The sequence below is a fragment of the Hypomesus transpacificus genome, chromosome 10 (assembly GCF_021917145.1).
Source record: "Hypomesus transpacificus isolate Combined female chromosome 10, fHypTra1, whole genome shotgun sequence".
Lineage (NCBI taxonomy): Eukaryota > Metazoa > Chordata > Actinopteri > Osmeriformes > Osmeridae > Hypomesus > Hypomesus transpacificus.
The window spans coordinates 8148928-8165310 of record NC_061069.1 but is presented as its reverse complement, the minus strand read 5'-3'; the positions used below and the strand labels follow the sequence as shown (position 1 = coordinate 8165310).

The 16383-nt window shown below is 48.5% G+C and overlaps 1 protein-coding gene across 1 annotated transcript; it reads right to left on the bottom strand.

The window, feature by feature from the left end:
* Positions 1–74: 74 nt before the first annotated feature.
* Positions 75–14647, bottom strand: epha4a (eph receptor A4a). Its single transcript, XM_047027815.1, has 19 exons — positions 14468–14647; positions 13788–13855; positions 12772–12969; positions 12513–12623; positions 11772–12126; positions 6380–6535; positions 5390–5881; positions 4548–4672; positions 4303–4462; positions 4021–4132; positions 3480–3538; positions 3243–3356; positions 2927–3112; positions 2737–2798; positions 2419–2628; positions 2093–2269; positions 1679–1866; positions 1406–1588; positions 75–1285 (listed from the first exon to the last, which is right to left on the bottom strand). Exons 1-19 carry the CDS (start codon positions 14619–14621, stop codon positions 1168–1170), a joined length of 3228 nt encoding a protein of 1075 aa, XP_046883771.1. The 5' UTR covers positions 14622–14647; the 3' UTR covers positions 75–1167.
* Positions 14648–16383: the final 1736 nt, after the last annotated feature.

The following is a 16383-nucleotide window of genomic DNA, read 5'->3' as shown; positions in this document are numbered from 1 at the left end:
TGTCTGAGCACACTGCTCAGGCTACCTGGCACCACCTTCTCCTCTCTGTCATCAAGCCTGCTCCTGACACACAGTGTGTATTTAGGGCATTTATTCAAATCCACGCATCTTTCAACATCAACATCTTTCAAGTTTCTATTTTACAATGTACAGTCTAAATAGAGTAAAAAAAAGAGCATAAATTAATTAATTCCTTCATATAGTGAAATGTGTTTGAAAATGCTAACATTACAGATAAGCTGCTGCTGATCTATATCTCTAGGCAGAGCTAAATAAAACAAGACCATTTATACAATGTTAGCATGTTCATGTAGTTTCAGATCAGACACACTGTACAAGCTGAGAATGATACATTCACCTGGATTCCTCCCTCTTTCAGAATTGTATCTTTGCATATAAAAAATATTCAAAGGCTGACAGATCAGTTCATCAAACACTGTCTTGCTCGCTCATACGCACACGCGCGCGCACACACACACACACACACACACACACACACACACACACACACACACACACACACACACACACACACACACACACACACACACACACACACTTTCAGTCATGCATGAGTATTACACTCCTTCAGCTCCAACAGAAGTGAAAACAGCCCTTTAAGAAAAAAGACATTAGCTGCACCAAAAAACTGCATCTACTGTAATGTGACATCCTGGAGTTCTCGAGTGCTCATGGGAGATGTAGTTCTTCTTGTAATAATGACTGAATGGGATAATGAGCAGGACAAGAGGACGTCTGAAGGACACCAGGACTTTGGTAGCCATATGTCACAAAATACTAACTCTGAACAATACAGTGAATTTCTGTAAGAGCTTAATATTTCAACAAGCAGGAAGAATAATGACTAAAATGGCATTGACCGTTGGACATTCAGAATAGTCAAGACTATACAGCAATGAAAAAAATCACATTAAAGTCACACGGACGCCACAGAAACGAATGTAGTTCTTTAGTTCTGTCCAGCAGCTTGTGCTGTCTGTGTCCACCACCTCATGTGTGACGGTGTATAAAAGTGCGTTTCTTCCATCTTCCCTTTCTCCGTCTCTCTCCTGTCTGTTCTGTGGCTCATTTTGCTTCCTTCCAATGGAACTCCCTCCACACCAGAAGTCTTAAGTGTGTGTGTGGGTGTGTGTGTGCACACCAGGCTCACACTGGAACCATCCCATCCTGCACTTGTTGCATCTGGGACAGCATTTCCTGTTGCAAACTAGCCAGAATCAAGTCCTGGTGTGATGCTGTCAGGATTCCTGCCCTGGCCATGTCCCTGATGAGATGAGAAACAGGAAACAAATATATACATTTGGGGATCAGAAAGTACAAAGACAATCCCCTTTGCTGGAGACGCTGGTGTGGTGAAGGTGTGATCTTTGGAGGATGTACTCACTGGTGTGTGAGGCCCAGCAGGCTGGCTGGCCTGCTGTATCCTGCTGCTACCAGACTCTCCCAATACCCCTCCATGCCAATAGCCTGCAGCCACTCCAACACTGACCACTCCGCCACACACACCTCCGGAAGCACGGACACACACACCTCAGAGCCCACTGGCCCCAGCAGAGTGGGAATGGGTCTGCAGACAGATGGGGAGGGAAAAAACGACTGCTTAGACCCTGTGTAGAGCTGACGGTGAGTGTGTGTGTGTGTATGTGTGTGTGTGTACCTCTCAGAGCCTGTCCGTCTCAGAGTCCCTGGGTTGCGTATGAGTTTGTCCAGCATGTTGAGGATCTGGCTGAAGCTAGGCCTCTCTGATCTCTCCCTCTGCCAGCAGTCTAACATGAGCTGGTGCAGACACACTGGGCAGTCCATAGGGGGCGGCAGACGGTAGCCCTCTTCGATAGCTTTGATCACCTGAAGAGAGTGAACGACAAGGAGAGAGAGAGACAGAGAGAGAGAAGAAAAGAGAGACAGAGAGAAAGAGAGAGAAGAAGAAGAGGTAAACAGAAAACGAAACAGAGACAGAGAGAGGAGAAAATAGGTTAAAAGAGCGGTGAAAACAGTAAGTGGTATTCAGGAAACATCTTCATGTTTAGAACAGGTCATTCCACGGTGACACTGGTCCCTTAGTTGTGCTTACGTCCTGGTTGTTCATGTCCCAGTAGGGCCTCTCCCCATAGGACACCACCTCCCACATGACAATGCCGTAGCTCCATATGTCACTGGCTGGGCTGAACTTCCTGTAGGTGATGGCTTCTGGAGCAGTCCATCTGATAGGGATCTTCCCCCCCGGAGAATGGTACGTCCCAGTCAGCTCCTGCAACAGCCGGAACAACAGATTAGATTACAAACGCTGTATTTCGAAGTTATCAATGCTATTAGAGCTTTAGTAGGAGATTGTAATAACTAGTGTGTGTTTGTGCCTCTGTTTGTGTGTGTGTGTGTGTGTGTGTGTGTGTGTCGTACCCGTGTGGTGTATGCAGCCTCTGGGTCGTCCTCCAGGACTCTGGACAGGCCGAAGTCAGACACCTTACACACCAGGTTGCTGTTGACCAGGATGTTGCGTGCTGCCAGGTCTCGGTGAACGTAGCCCATGTCTGACAGGTACTTCATGCCAGAGGCCATGCCACGCAGCATGCCCACCAGCTGGATCACCGTGAACTGGCCGTCATGTTTCTGGAGGGGGCAGACAAGAGGCAGGTCTGATGACGGTGCACAAACTCACAAAGACACGACACTCTTCATCTCAACACACAAACTTGTTATCAGAACACACACACTCACCCTAAGGAAGCAATCAAGAGATCCATTCTCCATGTACTCTGTGATGATCATCACTGGTTTGCCTAGAAAAGGAAGACACAAACTTTATGTAGGAAAACTATAAACAACATGTAACCATCAGCAAATTGGCCTATGAAAGCCACAGAGAAATGTCAGATGATTCATAATTTTTCAGATCTGTCAGACTCACATCGAGTGACCACGCCCTCCAGCCTGATGATGTTTGGGTGGTCAAACTGTCCCATGATGCTGGCCTCAGACAGGAAGTCCCGCCTCTGTTTGTCAGAGTAGCCCGCCTTCAGACTCTTGATGGCCACGTAGATCTCCCTCTTCCCCTGGAGACGCAGACGACCACTGCACACCTCCCCAAACTCTCCTACACACAGACACACACACACACACAATACAATGGCAGTTTGTGTGTGTGAGAGTGTGTGTTTATGTGTGTGTGTGTGTGTGTGTGTGTGAGAGTGTGTGTGTGTTTATGTGTGTGTTTGGCTTCTTACCCATGCCAATGACTCTCTCTATGTGGATGTTAGAGGCATCAATCTCCTTGGCAAACTCATGGACAGCTAGGTTAGGATCCTCATAGGTGAACGGGTCTATGTAGATCTTCACTCCTAGGGAGACAAGAGGAGGATAAAGAGTTTTGTGTGTTTACGTTTGTGTCTGTATGTATGTGTGTGTGTGTGTGTGTGTGTGTATGTGTGTGTATGTGTGTGTGTGTGTGTGCAGTAGTGTACCTGGGTTGAGGTGTTTCTCCTCCTCTGAGTCCTGCTTGGCTTTGCTGTACTTACTCCTCCTTTAAGAAAACAGTAGAGGGGAGGGAGTTGACTAAGATCTTAATGATGGATTGGTCCCTTTTTATATTATTTGTTTGTGTGGGTTATATATACTTCCACTGTAACTGGAGGAGAGGTGAGGGAGGGAGGGGAAGAGGGAAGGAGTTAGGGAGGGAGTTAGGGAGGGAGTTAGGGAGGGAGGGAGGACAAGGACTCAGGGCCTCGGGATGTTGAGGATGATATGAAAGGTGTGTCATGTTACAAAACCTGTCGGAACACAACATAGTGTGTGTATGTGTGCGTGTGTAGGCCAGGGTTATTGGGATCCAGGAGCTACACTGTTGTTGTAGACACGACTGATAAATCAGGCACAAGGGGATTATCACAGTCTCCACTCTAATCCCCCATGAAAGCTCCAGGTGACACACACACATCACTTTACAGAGTGGTGTGTGTACTAGTTGGTGTGTTTGTGAGTGTGTGTGTGTGTGTTTGTGCGTACCTGCGGCCAATGATGAAGACTGTAGAAGAGATCAGCAGTACAATTCCAACCCCGCTGATTGACAGCAGCAGGAGGGCTGGGTTAACTCCCTCTCCAATCAGAGGGAAAGGATCTAACAGGCAGAGGAGAACACAGGCTTAGAACTAGGAAGTTTTTTGGAACCACAAACCAGTTTGATGGACAACCAAAGAGCTGAAACAACAATATCATAAGGGACCCAAAGTGTGACAAGGAGGGTAGAGAACATGAAACTACTAGAATGTACAGCACAGTAGAGGGTACCTGAGTTAGTTGAGAACTCAAACGGAGCGCTGAACTCTCCGTATCCGGCTGCCGTCCGAGCGCGCACATGAAACACGTACACGGTGAGAGTGTTGAGGCCCGTGATGTCAGCAGTGCGAGACAGCGTCCTCATGATGCGATAGGACCTCTCTTTCTGATCCTGAGAGGGGGAGGGAGGCCTGAGTCAGTGCCTGATGAGAAAAGTTCACAAATACACAAACCATATTTCCCAGCAGCCACTTCACCTTCTCGTAGTACTTGACTTCATACTCCAGGATGACCCCGTTGGGTCGGTCTGGCTGTTGCCAGAACAATGTCAAACTGTGCCTGGTGACGTCACTGGCTTGGACGGACGTGATAAGTGAAGGAGCTGAGAGGAAGAGAAGAGAGGAGAAAAGAGAAGAGGTTGGGTATCACGGCAGAATATGTCAACATACCATTCCAGATCAGATTGTTTCCCCTCGGGTCCGTGTTTGATGTTACTGACACACCGCCCCACTATCCCTAAGCCTTGACCTAGATCACACCTCCTCATCACTTCCTGTCCTTTTCTCTTCATCATTGTCTCTGCTGCTTTTGTGTTGTTCTTCTCAGCGCTGCCTGAGAAGACCAGCGCTGCCTGGTCTGTTGGACACAACAGACCATGTTGTGTCCAAGACATGTTTAATAAGTCATGTGACCAGGGCCACACAAACTACTCTTAGACAGTTGAAATGAGACGTCTTGTCATGTTTTTGCAGAGCTCCTCCAGCAGACTTTCTCATACATGCTGAGGAAACTGATACACACACACACACACACAGGACAGATGCAAACAGCACTGCACACATCATCACATACTCCTAATCTGATGATCCTCCCATCCCTTTCATGTTTCTGCCCCACCTATGAAGCTGGTCATAAGATCTATGAGACTTTGTGTGTGTGTGAGTGTGTGTGTATGTGTGTGAGTGACTGTGCGCGCGCTCGTCTATGTGGCGCTGACCCACTTAAGAGGCCACAAGCATTGTTTGTTGCTGGAGTAAACACATTATTCAGGTATTCTGTCGAAGTAGGAACATGCACACAAACACACTGTGACACTCACCAGCCTGATTTGTGGTGACAGTCACAGACACGCTCTTGGCCGCCCCTACGCTGTGGGGCTGGGAGACCCCGTTGCGTGCGTGTATAGTGAAGGTATAGCGCGTGTGCGACCTGAGCTCGCTCACACACACTCTACTGGTGCTCAGATCCATCTGCTGGGGCAAGAAGACGACATCCGGACCACAGGGCAGGCAGAACTGGAGCCCAACACCTGGAGACACAGATCCAGAGGGTTCTCCAGCCTCTTCAGATCCAGGTTGGACTACAGATCCCAGAGGGGACTGACCTCCAGGTCCAGTCCACGAGCCCAAAGGCTCAGTCAGAGTGTGGTTGCCACTGGGACTCCCGGTTTGACTCTCACTGCCACAGATCAGGCAGTCCACGCTGTATCTGATGTCAGTTCTCCCTCCCAGCCAGCGAGGGGCGCTCCACTCCAGGACCACAGAGGTCTCGTTCACCACAGAGATCAGCTGCTGCGGGGCCGAAGGGGGTTCTGGGAGACAGTGGGGGTAAATTGAGATTGTTAGCTGAGGTTGAAAAGGTTAACTATTCAGAGTTGAGAAAAGAGCGATACATTGTGAGTGGTGGAACATTAGTAATGTTCCATCTCATACTCCTAACATGATTTGGAGATGTTTTACTCTGTGGCATGTGTTTTATCAGTATTTCAATGTGTCGTTATGGGAGAAAAAGAGAATGTTTGTGTGATGCACATTTTCTCAGGCTGTGAAAACCATGAGCTGTATATAGGCATAATTAAGTTTATGGCAAACAGAAGGTTCCAGTCATCTATGTGTGTGCGCGTGGGAGAGCCAGAGAGAGGCAGAGAGAGGACACAAAGAGGACAGCAAGAGAGAGAGATATCAGAGATAGCTATGCAGCCAGTGTCAGCATATTCAAGCCAGAGAGAACATGACTGGCATCTTAGTCATAAGTCACTGGGTCAAAAAACAGAAGCAGCATTGAGGTGTGGATGCGTGTGTGCACTTACGTGTGCAGGGCATGGATGCAGGGTCTGTGTCTGAGCGGTAGTGACCTGGCTGGCACTCACAGATGGTGGCAGCCTCCCTGAGAGACTGGCTGTGGGGAGGGCACTTAGAACACCCCCCCTCTGAGGACAACCCTCGGTAGAAACCCACTTCACATGCTAAAGAGAGTGAGAGAGAGAGAGAGACGTTCCTCCGTTTACATTCAACACAAATAGCTGCTAATGATGAATGCACCGACATGAAATCAACGCTCAAATTGCACTGAGAGACATGTCTCTATGGTGCACCCTTTTCTCACTGATTTCTTTCAAGGACGCTTTTCTTTTTAATGAGGTTCTCATCTCTCTGCGTTTGACAGTCCTCCCATTTCTGATAATCCCTCGTTTTCATCTTCCCTCCATTCCCGTTTCCAAGGGTGATGAAGTCATCCCACAGGGAGGGGAAGAGGAATGCAGGAATGACAGAGCTCTGTGTGTGTGTGTGTGTGTGTTTGTGTGTGTGTGCGTGTTTGTCAGAGTGGTTTATGACACCCTCATCAGAAGAGGAAGTCTTCTCTGTAATTTACACACACAGACCATTCCATCCCATCTGTACAAGCAGCGATAGGATCTCTCGCACACTCCGGCTCTCCCTCCCAATCACCCTCTCCAACCCTCTGTTATTTTCTTCTCTCACACTTCCTCCTCATCACATGCCATCTCTCCTTCTCCCTCATCTTTCTAGTCCTCCCTGCTTCGGCGTGTGAAAGACAAAGGAATGCTTAGAAGCTTGCTAGTCGTTTTTATAGCTCTATTTATCGATACTGGGTCAAAGATAGACAAGCAACACACACTGAACACGCGTGCACACACACACACATACACAGGGCCATGAGTTACAAGTTATGGCTGTGTTTATAGATTTTTGCCTACAGGTTTAAAGAGGGATTGAGTTGATGTTTTGCTCATCCTTGCCCTCCTCATTGACTACTTGTGTTGGTGGAGGAGCCAGACAGTTCAGTCCTCCATCCTCACCCCACACCAGTATGGGCTTAGAGGGAGGGAGAGAGGGGCACAGACTGAAAGAGAGAGAAGTATTCCATCTCTGATCTACCGGGGATTTCTTTGACAGGCAGGAGAGGGTTAATTACAGAGCCAGGGGGTAAGCGCGCACGCACGCACGCGCACACACACACACACACAATGGCCTGAGCAGCTTTTGTCCCCAGCCATCTCTTGTTCCCCGGTACAGAGGGTAAATTCAAGGCAGGAGAGAACGTTTGAAGCCACAGTCAGTCTTTAGCTGTCTCTCTACTGCGTCTCTCATCATTGTCTCTCTCTCTCTCGGTTTTCTCATCTTTTTGTGATCTCCCTCTCTTCTGTGCTGTGATGGTTTAAAGAAGAGGGAGCGTTGACCTGAAATAATAGTTCATAAGAGAGTCATTAACCCTACACGAACCCTGCACAGCACAGGGCCAGATTAGTGCTGACACCACCATCAAACCTCACACACACGCACACATATCACTGCGTGTGTGTGTGTTTAAGTGAATAACAGGTTGGGTGTATCATGTGTCGATTTGATTGACAGCTCTACGGTCATCCATCAGGGCCTGCAAGACAGGGACCCTGCCCCTCAATAACAACCTGGTGTGTTGACATTCTTTAGTAGTCAAGAGAGAGAGAGAGAGAGAGAGAGAGAGAGAGAGAGAGAGAGAGAGAGAGAGAGAGAGAGAGAGAGAAATAGAGTGAGGGAGAGGACACAGAGGACAGTAAGCACCCCCATACATACATCTACTTGGAGGGTAGCCCAGGAATGTCCAGTGTCTGCCAGGAGAAGCAGGGGGGGGGCATTGGGATGGCAAGCGGGGGTGGAAAGGAGGAGGAGGGAGAGGAGGGGAGGCGGAGAGGTTAGGAGGAGGAGGAGGGGAGGGAGGAGGAGAAGAAGGAGGAGAGGTAGTGGGGGGCGGCAGGTGACAGAGAAAGGGAAACAGTTATGAAGCTGTGTCTGATGTCTGTGGAACCCCAACCACGCAGGCCTCGCATTCCTGCATTCTATGTGTGTGTGTGTGCGCGTGTCTGTGTGTGTGTGGTGGAAGTGGGGGTGGAGTGGGGGTGGGGTCTTTTGTGTCCTTCTCTCCTAGGTCTAACATCAGTAAGCAGTTGCCAGCCAGCCTTTGCAGCCAGACTAGCTAGAAGCTATTTGGCAGTGCAACAAGCCTCCTTCCATCTCCCATCAAACTACTTTTCCTGAAGCATAGAGCTTAACTACTCTCACCCTCTCCCATCTCCGACCCCCCCCCCTCTCCCTTTCTCGCTTCATCCTCCTTTCTTTTCTCTCTCCTCCTGCCTTCTATCTATCCAGGAAAGAGGGGTGGAGGGGTTATTGTTGCAGCAAGCTTTTGACATGCTAATGGATTCCCTGTTACTTTAATAGCTCTCCAATACACACGTTCTCCTTCCCACTGAGGCGTTCTGTCCTCCAATGCAAGCCTCCGCTGGCAACAGAGCTTTCTCAATCAAAGAAGAAAAACCCCAAACACTTTCTGCACCGATGGCACAACCTCTCGATAAGGCTCCGTGTTAAAACTAGAACAATGAACAGACTGACGTACGATCCCTCTTCAACCAAATTCCTCCAGGCTAAAAGAACAAGACCCTCACTTGACGTCTGTCCGTCCGTCCATCCCTCCTCTCCTCCCTCTATCAATCACCAGGACAGGTGGCACATTGGGGCCTCTCCTCCTCTCCGCCCAGGAGAGAGAGAGAGAGAGAGAGTGTGAGAGAGAGAGAGAGAGAGAGAGAGAGAGAGAGAGAGAGAGAGAGAGGACGGCCTATAACAGTGGGTCAAGGAGAAAAAACAAACACGGGCACACCCATTCTCTTAGCTTGATTTGCAATGTGCCTCATTTGCATCTGAGGTGCATGAACAACATATGTAAATGATGGGGCTGATAGCAATCAAAGGGCACCTTTCTGGGGTGTTTAGTCTCTGTTCCCTTATCTGCTCTCTTTATCTTCCCCTCTCCTCCCCCTCCACTACTTCATCCGTTCCTTCATCCCTTTCTCTCTGCCTGCTAAGGCTCTTTCTCTCATTCATTCCCTCACTCACTGGCTCGATCCCCTGTCTATAATCAGGCACACAAACACACAATCATTATTCAAACTGAGCATCCCCTTGTTTTAGAGACAGAAGGAAACAGAACACACATATCCATGTGAGCACTCACACACACGTCCAAATATAATGAGCACAGTCTCATATCTGATGATAATTACCCTGGCTGACAATAATATTCCAAACAGAGCCGTTTCATTATCTCTCACCACTCCCTCCCCCTCTCTGTCCACTCTTTCTCCTCTCTGTGCTCTCTTTACTTCTTCTCGTCTCCATTCTCTCTCTCTCTCCCTCTTTTCTCCTCTCCCTGCATCTTTTTCCCTCACATTCCCATATTGTTCTGTGTATGGCCTACTGGTCTGCAGGTGCAGAGAAGGTAAACACAAACCTGAAATCTCTCTAAACGCTCAGACACTAAACTTATCTCCCTCCCTCCCTCACTCCCTCCCGAATGCCAAGTTAGAGCCTCCAGAGTCGCAACAGATGAACAGCTAGATCTGAACACAGTCCTACGCCGGCCCTGAAACCAAACAGACAAAACCAATAGATAATCTTTCTCTTCTCAGTCCGGCTGTGTCATTCACATTGAAACTCTCTCTCTCGTCTCTCCTCCCCTGTTGTCTCTCCGTCCCTCTCTCGTTTCTCGTCTCATCGCATCGCAGCTGTCAAACTTTTGACGGCTTCATCAACCGTCGTGACCCTGCTCTGTGCAGCTTAACGGGAGGTGTGTGTGTGAGTCATTGTGTGCGTATGTGTTTGAACGCAGGAGTGTGTGTGCCTGTCAAAGTTTTGGATGGCTTCATCAACCTCGGTCGTGACCCTGCTTTCTGCAGCTTAACTGGGTGACTGTGAGTGTGTGGGGTGTGTGAGTGTGTCAGAGTTTTTGACGGCTTTATCAACCCCAGTCTTGACCCAGGCCATAACGGGGGGGGGGGGGGGGGGGGTGAAGTTGGGTAGATAGGCTCCCTTTCCACCCAGTGACATAGCAACAATAGTGGTGGTGGGGGGGGGTTCTCATTGATGCCTTCTGCCGTCAATGGCTTTTCCACAGACCCCTCCCCCCATTCACAGACTAATCCTGCCTTCCTCCTCCCCTCCCTTCCCCTTCCCCTTCCCCTCCTCTCCACCTCCTCTCCGTCTAACATTGAAGATGAACCACTGCACCCCTCCAACCCAGCTCTCAGCACTGTGTTTCTGTGTGTGCGTGTGTGTGCTGCGGTATGTAGACAAGAGTCCGGGCACGCGAGGCTGGGAGAAGGAGACACCTTTTGACCTCCTTCATGAGAAAGGAGGAGAGGGGGGGGTTCAAACTCTCTTCTCCCTCCCTCTTTCTCTCCGTTGCCCTTTCCGCAATCTCCCCACTCCCTCACTATGAATTACTTTCTCGCTTTCCCCCTCATCTGCTAACATCTCACCCTCTCTGTCTAACCCTTTCTCCCTCCATCTCTCTCATTGGTCTTCCTGTGGCACATGAATCCTCACAGAGTAGTCACCAGTCACAGTGAAACACTGTGGCAGCTTGTGGACTCCGGAAGCTTCTTGAGAGGGTTTAGAACACCCTTGTCTTGGCGTCTGATTCATCCCTGCTATGAAGAGGGGCCCAGAGAGATAGCACTCGACATCTGCTGGGGGAGGCAGAGTCAAGGGTCCCTCCTAAATCGTGTTGAAGAGAAACGTCTTTGAGACGTCAGGGACTCCCATCCCACAAACACCCCTTCATCTCCACATTCAAAAGAGAAAAGAGAGAGAGGGATGGAGACGAAAGACAACTTGGTGTCTGTCACATAAAACATTTTCCGAACCACCGGTTTTACTTCCAAACACACACACACACACTGATACTGTACAACTGTGTTTGTTATGCAATTGGGACAGGCATCGTAAATAATACTAGATACTATGCAGTATTTCACTGACCCTCAATACAGTGTGTGTGTGTGTGATTGAGTAAAGGGAGTAACGGCCTTGTAAAACGTCTGTCATGATAGCCTGTTGCTCCAGGACTCTTTTTCCTTCTCTTTTTCCCTCCAGCACACAACATCCAAACCACCAACACTCATGTTAAGTCCTAGAGCCTCGGGTTAACCAAGACCTCATATAGAGAACAATTACTCACCACCAAACATAGCCTGTGGGTTGGATAAAAAGCTATATAAAGCCATATAAAGAATGTCAATTCTGCTTGCAGCTTCCATCATTTGCAATTCCCCAAAAATGCGGATCTCCCAACTGACTAGCAGTCTCACTTAACATTTTACACTCAGTTAGTATGAAAATGTAGAAACCAACACGGCCTACCTTGACAGGCTCCACCTTTCTCTTCGTATCCAGGGTCACAAGCACACCCACCAATAGGAACCAGCCATTCTCCGTCGGCGCCGCAATACATCTTAGGCTCTTCCCTCTCCTCGGATTGGTTTACACACGACCCCCTGACCTCCACCAGAGAGGAGGTGTCGGCCCCAGTGACGGTATCCGGGAAGGTTGCCAGGTTCCGGACGGTGAGTGGACAAGTCTTATAGAAGACCCGGACAGAGACCAGGGCGATGCAGGCGCCCACGTCCTGGAAGGCCAGGTAGAAGCCCTTCCTGGTGGTGACCTTGACGTCACGCACCTCCGTGTTCAGCTTCATGACGCGGTCGCCTACGTCCACCTGGTGACAGAAGGGCAGTCTTGAGGCTTGCTACTGAGAGAGGAGAGCATGTGACTTACTCTACACAGCATAGCCAGCCTCACAGGCTCTCTAAAGTCTTAAAGTCTTAACTTTTGAAGAAAAACTCAATAAGTGGGAGATTGAGGGTAGATGCCAGATAGACTGACAGAGATAACTAGAGAGACTGACAGAGATAACTAGAGGCTGACAAAGATAGCTAGAGAGGCTGACAGAGATAACTAGAGGCTGAAAGATAGCTAGAGAGACTGACAGAGATAGCTAGAGGCTGACAGAGATAGCTAGAGAGGCTGACAGAGATAGCTAGAGAGGCTGACAGAGATAGCTAGAGAGGCTGACAGAGATAGCTTGATAGGTTGTGGTGAGACCTGGGTAAAACTCTCGTCAGCGGCCACTGTGTCTATCTTGGTGAAGCTGCTTTCTCTGATGTAGTCCTGCTTGGCATCATTGGACTCGTGGGAGTACAGGTTAAACGTTTCCTGGGTGACGAGAAGAAAACAGACCAAACAATGTTCAATTGCGATGTAAACACCAAATGAGTTTTCATTGTTGTGTGCCTATTCTTTGACAGTGAATAGCCAGTAAGTGGCTGGACTGAGCAGTTCCAGCAGGAAGCTCCGGAGGTACCTTGCAGGTGCCGGTGACCCCAGGCAGGCTGTTGCAGTCCCGGAGGGTGAACTTGACCTCCACATAGACCCTCTGGGCTCCAGACCTGGGGATCCAGTCCGTCCTCAACCAGTTGTTCTGACTGGGTTCTAACACGTTGCACACCTGGTAGGTTCTGATAGGAACGTTCTTCTCATCCATGATACTGACTTCCTCCCACTGGCAATGCGCACACACACACGCACACACACACACACACACACAGTTAGAGATGAATATGTCAACATCATGTCAGTGATTACACAGCTCCCTTAGTTCTTTGACACAATTGACTAAGAGACTTGGACTGTGACCTTCCAAATAGCTGCATTGGCCCAAGCAAGCTTAATTGCCATTTTATTACTGCCAAATTATAATCGGCCTTCCATCACCCCAATGATGAGAGCTGTGTGTTTGTGTGAGAGTGTGTGTTTGTGTGAGAGTGTGTGTTTGTGTGAGAGTGTGTGTTTGTGTGGGAGTGTGCGTGTATGTGTGCACGTGTTTGGCAGAGGTTCTAAAAGCCCTTATGGGGCATGGTGCCTTCTTTTCTTCTCTTGTTTGGAGTCTTTATAACCAGACAAAAATCACAGCTGTCGGGAAAAATAAAGCATTACACTCAACCCAACTGCGCATAGATGAAGTGTGAGAGTGTGTGTGTGTGTTTGCTTGTGTGTGGAAAGGGATGAATATAGTGAATGTGTGTGTGTGTGTAATCAAAGGCTCAGTGCGAGAGGACCAGGACCTTGTCAATCATGTGGTGTGAGAGAGAAAGAGAGCATGGTGACTGCAGAAGGAAGAGTCAAGTTCACCAGGAACTGTTAAACCAACAAAGAGGTAGGAAGGTGGAGGGTGGGGGGATGGTGGGGAGGAGGGGGAGGAAAAAGAGGAAGGGGGGGGATTTCAGCCAGATCCTTCCAACTACATATCTGAGCTAAACACCATCACCCAGTCATGTCTTAGCCTGGCCAGCATCAGTGGGGGAGCAAGGCAGAACTCACCCCTCCCTCTGTGGGGCTGGCTAGCCACTTCAGCTCTCCAGGGACGGTCCTTGTGTCTAGTAGCGTCACTAAAATACACGTATTCACACAGGTGAGACGGGTCACATCAGGAGAGAAAAAGCAGGACACGATTTCTCTCCGTTCAAGTTATGATTGACAGTGGCCCAGGTTCAACGATTATTTTGGTGTGATTAAGTTGTAGGCTGCAGATGTTGCAGCCGAATATAGATGCAGAATATTTAAAGGATGCCTGGAATTTTACATTCAATGCATAATGTAGGCTAATTGGCCACATGCCACCTTTTTTTTAATAACAGACGATTGCTTTAACGAACAGATCTTTACATATTATCTTTTTAAAGTCTAAAGGTTAGCTTGAACAATTTAAAGAGCACGCAACAGAATGATCATCAGTGACCAACATGGTCAAGACCATCCAGGGGGCAACGCTCTGAGCGGCACTGGAAAGGGAAGGACATTCCACTAAATCCCAAAATTCAGCATTTTCCCAATGCGAACGCGAGTCACAATAACATTTTTGTGTTTCAAATGTGATTAAAAAGCCTATTGTTCTCATGACGTGTTCCCCTATGCGGATACGGAGCAAATTCAAAAGCAGCTGAAGTCGCTGAGCCCCCCCCCCCCCCCCCCCCCCCTCCAATACATCTACAGACTCCTACCTTCGTTTGGAGGGTATATCCGTGAGGTAGAAACAGCACTTAAAATCCAGAATGACAAATACGACAATCGTAATAAATTCGTTGCCGCCATTTGTGCGTTAGTGAAGTATGTGTGTAATCCGTTTGCTCCGCGCACGGGCTGCAGAAGCTTCATCCCGAAGGGAAAAGTGTGTGTGTGAGTAATTGAGTGTGAAAAAGCGCTGCGAATGCTGCTGGCACGGGGCGGTCTTTCCCACTCTGACGCATGCCTCGCCATACCCACAATTATCAAACAGGTAAGCATGTTGGTATATAAACCCCTTTGTAAAAAACATTGAACAGTCGAGGTTTGTACCATAATGTAAATACGTATTTAAAGTTCATTCATATACTATGAATTCATTTATGTATTCCCTGTTCACGTTGCCTAGTTTTATCCTATGGCATAACACTAACCGGTAAAATTAACAGGAGTGACTTTATGACAGTATCATGACTAGACTATCGAACAGACACCAGGTGTGACATTAGTCAAAAGTGATTCATTTAGTGTTAGGTGACATCATTTAAGCAAAACAATAGCAACAAAGTTACTATGAGTGAAATCACAGCCTGTGGTCACGAGTGTATAACATGTCAAAGTTTAAGTGGTTGGGATAAAAAGATACGCGATAGTACAGCCCAGATGAACCTACAAAAACGGACTTAGTAATGATTAAAATGTTGTCAATCATTTCTATATACAAGGAAGGACAGCACTTGAATGAGAAAGGATTGGTGGGTAAAAGAAAGGGGTAGACACCAAAGCACAACAGCGTCCTCTGTTGGCGCCACAGCCAGGAGGAACTACAACTAGACGTCTACAGATGGAAAGTATTCAAAGCAACACAAGCTATCATCCTAATTGATCTTTTATTGGTAAAGAGACACATCTAATAATCCCCTTCAGGGCAGCAATCTCTTCAGAGACACAGCTACTGAGGGGATGGAACAAGGAAAAGGAATCAGGACCTCCAAAAAGGATGAGGATGATTTGGAGGGAGATGGGGAGGTGAAACAAAATGGAGAAGAAACAAGTATTTAGAGGCAGGGTTAGTGACTTGTCCGCCCACGCCCGTGATACTGGTGAGCAATGGTACAAAGCTCATTCCTGAGTGAGCTCTGTAAACAGATTATTCTTTTTTTTATATAGTTTGCAGCTCTTGAGTTATGTACATGGCTGCTGCTTGTGTTCGCCAACACCGAGAAAATTTAAATAGTGTTTTCGCTGTGGTCTAAATGTATAGGACTGATCTTGTGTCGGGCGGGGCCCTGTGGGTAGTGTGTGTGTGTTTGTGTGGGTCTGGGTGTGTGTGTTTGTGCTTCCGTCTCCACCTCGCTTTGTGTCGCTTCAGTTGCTACGTTCTAACCATCTCGTCCCCCATAATGCACCATAATGGACCCAGGAAGAGCATCTGGCGCTTTGAGTGTGTAAAACCATCGCCTCGCATCGACCTGCCACTCATGCCTTTGCCTCCATAATACCGTTTTCACGTTGTCATTCTCCTCCAATCCCACGACAGACTGCGCAATCACAAAGACCCAATTAGCCAAAAGGGGATGGCGACTTCGCCCCGAGAGCACGAACCAATCGCATGGCCCGATGGAGGACGAGGACCTATCGAGCGGCGGCGCAGGTGGGAGGGGTCTCGCCGCAGGGCAGCGGTGACAGGGTGACATGGTTGGAGCGTTGGCTGTTGTTTCTGGTCATTTGTGTCAGGAGAGTTTTGATTGATGACCGTCGGGATGCTTGTCCTTTTCTCCCTTGAGGTTCCCATGTCTGCAGGGACAACACACAACCACCCCCCAACACCCCCCAACACCCCCCGCTCCCCTGCCCTCGGCCCCCTGGCCCACAAACCCACATATACCTAGTTACTCACACAAACACTCACCGG

What these genes read in the sequence shown, in the direction of transcription:
- epha4a (XM_047027815.1), bottom strand. Translation starts at nt 14,621, where the DNA reads ATGAAGCTTCTGCAGCCCGTGCGCGGAGCAAACGGATTACACACATAC. An exon ending in AGACGGACAGGCTCTGAGAG is followed by an intron (nt 1,589 to 1,678) that starts GTACACACACAC and finishes ATCTGTCTGCAG; the next exon opens with ACCCATTCCCACTCTGCTGG. An exon ending in CTGCTGGGCCTCACACACCA is followed by an intron (nt 1,286 to 1,405) that starts GTGAGTACATCC and finishes TCATCTCATCAG; the next exon opens with GGACATGGCCAGGGCAGGAA.